General features: G+C 41.3%; 1 protein-coding gene across 1 annotated transcript; it reads right to left on the reverse strand.

The window, feature by feature from the left end:
• Positions 1–5233: 5233 nt before the first annotated feature.
• LOC102872519 (3-hydroxybutyrate dehydrogenase type 2-like) lies at positions 5234–5965 on the reverse strand. The gene has a single exon (XM_006884504.1). It carries the CDS (start codon positions 5963–5965, stop codon positions 5234–5236), a length of 732 nt encoding a protein of 243 aa, XP_006884566.1.
• Positions 5966–8755: the final 2790 nt, after the last annotated feature.

An 8755-nucleotide genomic window follows, 5' to 3' on the forward strand; every position in this document is an offset into this window, starting at 1 on the left:
CCAAAATCTCTGTAGATGTTCACTGAAATGAAAAATAAACAACCTAAATTTAAAAAAAAAAAAAAGACAACCTCCAGACTCCTGCAGAGAGCTCTTGCTTTTCTGATGATTCACTTTTCTGATTTTTCATTGTCTTCATAGACCTTCAGCTTTGATAGTAGGGTACTTACAGCCTGGTGGAATGTGTTTACAAGAATGAAATGAATAGTCTGAAGCCATTGGAGGGACAGTTTAGCAAGAGGGACTGCCACAGGGATGCATAATTACTTATACTCATTCTCTTTCTTGAGTTAAGGAGAATTTATTAACTATTAACTTTGAAAGCTCTGTACTGACTCGTAAAAGTTTCAGATGCTTATGTAATTTTTTTTAACTATGAAGCATTCCAGAGAAAGGGGGGAAATTACACAAAGGTTTATTTCAAGAACAACTTTTATTAATTAAATATCACTAGCAATAGTTTAGTATATAAAGTTAATAACTTCTTTAATATAGCCATTTGCCTTTTATAGGCACCAACTCATTAACCAGAGTAATCAATTCTGGTTTCCTTTCAGTTCCACTTAGCTAGTTTTACAGATAATTATAGATTTTTCCTGGGTTGTGTTGTAAAATAACCTCTTGCAATCTGCTTTATGTGCACTTACACATATAAAAGCAAATAGAAAGATATTATAGGGCCTTGTTATTCTATTTTAATTATGTGAAGTGAAATTTTCTACCTATAAAATATTTTTATTTTAATTAGTTATAAATTATGTTCTCTTGTTCTCCTTCTAATAGTCTTCTGAATTACTCTCTCTTTTTTTTTTTTTAAAAAAAAGTTTTCTTATTCACTTGTGGGTTTCTCATTTGGAAATGGGGTGCTACTCTCTGGCTTGTTCATGCTGAATAGGGGCATTGAGGTGACGGGGGAAAGGGAGCCCACTTTACCACTTCACTGGTGGTCCTTAGTTGAAGCTGCATGCCTTCTTGTTCAGTAAGATATTTTCCTGATGTTTTCTGCCCTCTAGACTGCAAAGTGTTTGCCAAGGTGAGTCCGGTGAGGATGGCTGGCTGAACTTTGAGGATCCATCCTCCTTTGTTTCCTTGGCTGACAGTTATATTTCCTTTTTGTCTCTGGAACTGGGCCCAGGGTTCAGGTCACCTATAGGAAAGGGAGCAAACCTAGAGAGAACAAACTTGTGAGTTACAAAGAGAAGGGCTTTGGAGGTGTTACTTACAGATGTACTGGAGAAGGAGGTGGAGGAAAGTGGCTTAGATAAAATTCCTTGTATACACTAGGCTACTCTCCCCAGAGACCTGACCGCCCTCCAGGGGTGGGGAGGGGGCCTGGCAACACTCCCCCGGGGGTTGGGTGACAGTCCTCGGGGACCAGGTGGCACTCCCCCCACCATAAGCCCCCCCCCAAGGTCTGGACCCTGCACCCCACTGGAGATAGGGCCAGGGACAGCACCCCTAGCTCCAGTGCCACCACCATTACCCCCCTCCTCTACACCAAATGGTGTAACTGTAACTTGAAGCAGACATCACTACCCCATCTACAAATGGAGAAGTTGCTTTGAAAGTGGTGGACAGACCCACCCTAGGTCAAAACAGTTCTTGGCAGCAGTACTCAGGAAATCAAAAGATGTGGTGCATCGAGGAGATCTGCTGTACAGGATCTGTTGTTGTTGTTAAATGCCATCGAGTCTTCGACAACTCATAACGACCCTATGAATTAAAGACCTGAACACTTGTATAACTTTCAGCGTTTCTCTAAGTTCATAGAGTTTCTGGAGGCAAACTATTTCGGAAGTGAATGCCACTCCTGCTTCCAAGGTTGTTTGGGAGCTCCACCAAACACTGTCCACCATAGGTAACCATTATCACATTTGACACAACAGTATCACAGTGTTCAGTATCATAGCAACCACGATTTACCTCTGTACAGCCAGTGGAGAGACCAATGCTATACCACTTAGAAGAATGTTTGACCAAAACCAAAACCAGGCCTGAGGGCAACAGATTAAAATCACCCATCTTTGGCTTGGTAGCATAACTTTCCACTAGGTCAACAGCTCTCTCTATGGCTCACAGCAATTCTATGAACAACAGATCTAATCCTTGCCCTATATCCCACACCATCTGCACAATACGAGGCACGCTCAAGCCCGTTTCTACCGTCACTGTATCAATCCATCTATCAATTCATCGTGTTGAGGATCTTCTTTTCTTCTCTGATATATCCAAGGAAATCTCCTTCACTGACAGTGAGATGCTTTCCAGTATCTAGTCCTTCATCTCCTGCAGCTGCATGGTGCTTCCGCTGCTGTCTGTCCCCCCTTACCGTTGTCTCCGGTGCCAGAGGCCCCCTGCACTGGCATCTGCTACTACTGGCTGAGCGGGTGCTCTGTCCCACAGACCATGGTGCTTGACACCCGCAGCCCGGATCAGGCGAGGAGACCCGTGGGCTCTGACGACCTGTGGGCTGCTGGCAGAAGTGGGACTCACCCATGTTTTTTTGGGAATCTTTGTACTGTTTATGTTGAGCCTCAATCCATATTGAAGACCAGTAGTCAACTGTTTAACTGTTCAAGTATGGATAAACTGCAGGCTGTGGAGGGCTATAGTGGTCCGTTTCAATATGGCTTGCCGCACCTCCTGCTCCTCACGCTGCTTCCCCCACCACCAGCATCTTGGTTCTCTGAATTGCTTTCTTACTTACAATGAAGTTGTCTGAAAATATTTCAATATGTCTTAAGAAAATATTATCCTTGGTGAAAATCTTCCAGGACATTTTTTTAAAATTTAAAAAAAGATTATTTGTTTAATGCAACATTTCTTTTTCTGAACCTCAGTATCAAGAAGACAAAAATTCTCACCACTGGGCAATATCAAATGGCAGCATCAGGATGGATGGTGAAGAGATTGAGATTGTCCACAGTCAACACTCTTGGCACCAGCAGCCAGGAAATTAAAAGATGTATTGTGATGGGAAAGTCTGCTGTTAGGGACCTCTTCAGGGTACAGAAGAGCAATGATGTCACTCTGGAGACTAAAGTGCACGTGATACAGGCCATGGTCTTTGCAACCACTTAGTATGTATCGAAGAGTTGGACAATGACTAGGGCGGATAGAAGGAGAATCAATACCTTTGAGCTGTGGTGCTGGAGAAGAGTATGGAATATACCATGGACTGCTAATAAAATGAACAGGTTCATCCCAGTGAGGTTAAACCAGGCTGCTCCTTTGAGGCAAGGATTCTGAGGCTTCGTTTGACATACTTTGGACATGTTGCAAGGAGGGACCAGTCCTTGGAGAAGGATGTCTTGCTTGGGAGGGTGGAGGGACAGCGTAGGAGAAAACCCTCTATGAGGTGGATTGATTCAGTGACTGGGGTAGAGGGGGTAGGTGTGTCATAGACAGTGAGATTGCCACAGGACAGAGCAGGGGTTGTTGTACATAGGGTCGCTATGAGTTGCAGGCCACTCAACAGCACATAACAACAACAACAACAATAATATATACTTTTACAGCATATTCTTCCCATTTAATTTCCCCCCATCCATTCATTGTCTCACATTTTCCTCCCTGTCCACTCCTCCCTTCAGTTCCCCTTTCTCTTTGAAAATTCTTTGTTTGTTATACAATCCTCCCCCCCCCAACCCAAGTCCACAGTATTTTTTTTGGTTCTTAATTTTTCAAAATTTATTATTATGCTAATTTATTTACAAAATTCTAATACTAATACATTGGTTTCCAGACCAGATTCTTCCAATTTTCCTCACCCCTCTATTCATCAAATTGTACAACCCCATGATTAATACCCCCTTCTTCACACACATCCTCATCGCTCTGCTTCCACTCCTCCCCGCCTGGATCCTCATGCTCATTCTAAAAGAATTGTTTTATACAATATTTGCCCTCATGGGACTGAGTTAGTTCACCTAGCTTTTCAGTTCCAGGATATTCTTAAAAGGCATTTATCATCATTTTAAGATGTTGCACTTCAAAATGAAAGGACAACTATAGAATGGAAAAAAATATTGCAAATCATATACTTAATAAGCAGAGCTCTGGTGGCCTAGTGTAAGAATCTGTGCTGAATCCTGAAGGCAAGCAGATCAAATCTGCCAGCTGCTCTATAGAAGAAGGATGGGCAATCTCTTGTGCAATTAATTGTCTCTGAAAACTCACCAGAGGGTCAGCTATGGTTTAGTTCTGACTCAGTAGTACACAACAACAACATACTTAATAAGAGACTTATAGCTAGACTATAGAAAAATATACTTTGGGAAGTTTCATTATCTTACAACTCAACAATAAAAAAAAGACAAGTAATGCAACTTAAAAATGAATAAAACAGTCAAATAAACACTTCACAAAAAAATAAAAAGAAGCAAATAGCCCTTAAAAGATGTTCAGCATCACTACCTACTGCCATGAAGCCAATTCTGGCTCATCGCAACCCTAAGGGACAGAGTATAAATTCCATATAGAAATTTTAAGGTTGCAAACTTTTACTGAAGGAGATTGTTTCATATATTCTCCTGTAGAGGGGCTAATAGGTTCCAACTGCAAGCCTTTTGATTAGTCACCCAGTGCTTACAGCACCACCAGGACTCTTCCTCAATATCATTCTCAACACTCAGTTCATTGCCAACAAATCAGAACCACTCATAACTGGCCTCCAGCCAGTTTTCAGAAGCTGTGAATTACATGAGGGGAGATTGTTCATCTTTCTACCATGCAGAAGCTGATGGACTTAAACTGCCTGCCTTTGGATTGGCAGCACAAGTCTTCACTCATGAAGCACCAGAGTTCCTCAACATAATTAGGCATCATTAAAATGCATGTTGTCTCCACCGTCCTGAGACTGAAAGAGCCACATAGTGTCGGGCTACCACTTCTGACAACTCTGAAAGCAATCACCACTGTAGAAGGTCCCTGATAGAGTGGGAGAAAAAAACATGGGCTAAAACTCAGTATCATAAAGGCTTATCGGCCTGAGAGACTTGGAACCCCCAAGATTATGGTCCTTTGAAAGTGTGCAAACCAGGAATTGAAACCATCCATTTGGCTCCATTTTCAGCCAAGATAAGCTTCTTCTTCTTTTTTTTTACTATTAAAAGGGCTTATATTCATTGTTAAGCCATTCATAGAAAATATATAATTATTGAGTCTTCTTTGAATCCAGGCTCATAGTGTGTAGAAAGGGTCTGCCTTCCTTTTCTGCTAGGAGATCCTCCAATCACAAGCCTCCCTTAATGATGGCAGGGTTACCTGTTATATAGGCTGATTCATCTGAAGCCAGATAAACACAGAGTTGGGCTACTTCTTCTGCAGTTGCAAATCTGCCTGTTTTCTGTCTCTTTAGAAAATTGCTCAGTGCCTCTTCAGGATTTGGCCTGGCTTGTATTCTCTCTTGCAGAGATGGAGTGTCCACAGTTCCTGGACACACACAGTTGCACCTGATACCCTGCTGGATGAAGTCTGCAGCCACAGACTTTGTGAGGCCAATCACCGCAGCCTTGGTTGTGCTGTACACACATCTGTTCACAACTCCTTTGATGCTGGAAGCCACAGAGGACATATTGATGATGTTGCCAGATTTCTGAGCAAGCATCTTAGGAAGGAAAGCCTTGATCATCAGGTATATGTTTCGGACATTAAGATTCATTGAGAAGTCCCAGTCTTTCTCCTCGCAGTCCAGGATGGTTCCATGATGAACGAAACCAGCAACATTAAAGAGAACATCAAGTCTTTCAATGTCATTGGCAAACTGATCAATTTGTTTCTTCTTTGTGACATCAAGAACACGAGTTTGAATACCTGTGTACTTTTCCAGTGCCTGAAGTTTAGACTCATTGATATCTGTGGCTATGACTTTGGCACCTTCTCTTGCAAAAGCCACAGCGGCTGCCCTGCCAATGCCCTGTGCTGCTGCTGTCAGGATGATGATCTTGCCATCCAGCCTGTCCATCACGCAACCTGTAGTTTAATCTAAAGGCGTTTTAAGGCAGTGACTGAAATGCTTGCTGCAGATTCCTCTGTGAACAACCCAAGATAAGCTTCTTAAAGGGATCAGTACAATACCAGGAGAGAGAAACTTTCTAGTACAAAAGATGAAAAATGCAGTATTTTTTCAGGGACAAACTCAGAAGGAAGAAAGGTATATGAAAGAAGGACAAAGGGAAACAGGGATTTTTTTTTAACTGAAAACTAGTTTTATTTTAAAATTAAGGGCATAGTGCTCACCTGATTCCATTGGTGTAGGTTTTTAGCACCATACTTGTTATTTGTACTTAATGTGGTAACAGATACATTTTGGTTTGCAGTCTGTGCTTGAGTATTGCTTATGTAGTGGACTTTGGTAAAGCCCTTTATACATACTAATTTGTCCACAGTACACACTGAATGATAGAAAAGTGCTCTTATAATGTGAAGATTATAATAAATGCCATGAAACAATGTGTATGAACTGTTTGTTCAATGGAAAAATAATTTGCTATGTAAACTTACACTGAAAACATATAAAAAAGAAAATACATATTGAAACCACAATTAGATATTACTTGATACCCAATAATAGATGGCTAAAAATTAGATTTGGTAAAATTTAATTTGGAGAAATTGGAAGCCTACTGCGTGGCTTTTATGGAATTGTAAAATGGTACAGTCAGTTGAAAAACAAATTGACAATTCCTCAAAATGTTAACAATTAGAAAATGACCTACAAATGAAACTTCAATGTATATACATAAAATCTTCTATAAAGATTTATGAACTCAGAAGCCAGGAAGGTTACCATGACAAAAATTACTCCACATTGGTGGGGTTTTTTTTTAAGATGTATTCGTGCTGGACCAATAGACAGCATCATCATGAGAAATGGACAAAATTTGAAGTTGCCAAGGATTTAATTTTATTTGGATTCTAAATCAACACCCATGGAAGCAGCAGTCAAGAAATCAAAAGAGATATTGCATTGGGCAAATCTATTGTGAGGGATTCCTTTAAAATGCTAAAGAGCAAGGATATAACTTTAAAAACCAAAGTACGTCTGCCCCAAGCCATGGTATTTTCAGTTGTTTCATATCCATGTACAGTTAGGCACGGAAGTAAAAAGAAACAATGCCTTTGGATTGTAGTGTTCGTGAAGAATATTGACTATACCATCAAGTTCCCAAGGAACAAACAAATTTGGCCTGAATGAAGCGCACTTGGAGTGATCCTTAGAGGTGAGAAGGGTGAGCTTTATCTCACACATATGGATGTGTTATCGGGAGTGGCCGGCTTCTGGGAAAGAACAACCTGATTGGAAAATTGGTAGAGAAGTAAAGGAGAAGACGACCCTCAAAGAGATGAATTAACTCAGTAGCTACAAGAATGAATTTAGCACAACAGAGATAGTAAGGTTGAAGCAGGGTTGAGCAGAGTCTGTTCTGTTATATATAGGGATATATATATGCTATATCTTCAGAGCCAATTTGATAGCACTTAACCTAACTGCATGGTTCCAAAACAGGAAAGGTGTATGCCTTGGATGCATCTTATTTCTAGAACTTTTCTTTTTTTTATTATTTTTTAAATTTTATTATTTTTATGTGCGTGTACCGTCAAATCAGATTTTACTGGTACAGGAGGAGATTTGTCCCTCCTTTCCCGGCAGAGCATCTGGTGGATTCGAACCACAAACCTCTGGGATTGTAGTTGCAGCTCCTTGCCACTAGGCCACTAGAGCTCCCCTATTTCTATAACTTTTCAACCTGTATGCAGAACAGATCTTCCAGGAGGCTGAGCTCTCTGTGGAGAAATGTGGCATCAGAATTGGAGGTAGACTCATCAACAGTCTATGTTATGCAGATGCTTCCTGAAACTGAGGAGGACTTGAAGTGCTTGCTGCAGAAGGTCAAGGATTGCAGCCTTCAATATGGATTGAAGCTCAACATCAAAAAACAAAGATTCTCTATCTAGGGCCGACTGGCAGCATCATGACACATGGTGAAGAGATTGAGATTGTCAACTGCCTCAGTTTGCTTGGCTCCACAATCAACAATCTTGGCACCAGCAACCAGGAAATCAAAAGACGAATTACAGTGGGAAAATCTGCTGTCAGAGACCTCTTCAGAGTACTGAAGAGCAACAATGTCAGTCTGGAGACTAAGGTGCGCCCGATCCAGGTCATGGTCTTTGCAATTACTTATGTGTCAGAAAACTGGACAATGCTAAGGATGACAGAAGGAGAATTGATGCCTTTGAGTTGTGGTGCTGCAGTAGAGTATTGAATATACCGTGGCCTGCTAGGAGAACAAACAGGTTCGTCCTAGAGAGGGTGAAGCCAGGCTGCTCCTAGGAGGCAAGGATTCTGAAGCTTCGTCTGACATATTTTGGAGATGTTGCAAGGAGGGACCAGTTCTTGGAAAGGGACATCGTGCTTGAAGTTTGGAGGGACAGCCCAAGAGAGGAAGACCCCGATGAAATGGATTGAGTCAGTGATTGGGATCATGGGGTTGAGTGTGTGAGAGACAATGAGGCTGGCTCAGGATAGAGCATAGTTCAGAGCTGTTGTACACAAGGTCCCTGTGAGTTGCAAACAACTCGATGGCACTTAACAACAACAACAACAAAAACCACTAGCTAACAGTAACAATCCCAGCAACAGAAACAATGCATATATCTATGAGAACAAGAATCATGTTTTTCTGTTATTAGGTACCATTAAGTCAAGTACAACTGACTCATAGTGACCCTGTGAACAACAGATCTGTGC

The sequence above is a fragment of the Elephantulus edwardii genome, unplaced genomic scaffold (genome assembly GCF_000299155.1).
Source record: "Elephantulus edwardii isolate Elephantulus edwardi_28Jun2011 unplaced genomic scaffold, EleEdw1.0 scaffold00034, whole genome shotgun sequence".
NCBI lineage: Eukaryota > Metazoa > Chordata > Mammalia > Macroscelidea > Macroscelididae > Elephantulus > Elephantulus edwardii.

Excerpts from the sequence above, each read along its gene's own strand:
- LOC102872519 (XM_006884504.1), bottom strand. The coding sequence starts at position 5,965 with ATGGACAGGCTGGATGGCAAGATCATCATCCTGACAGCAGCAGCACAG.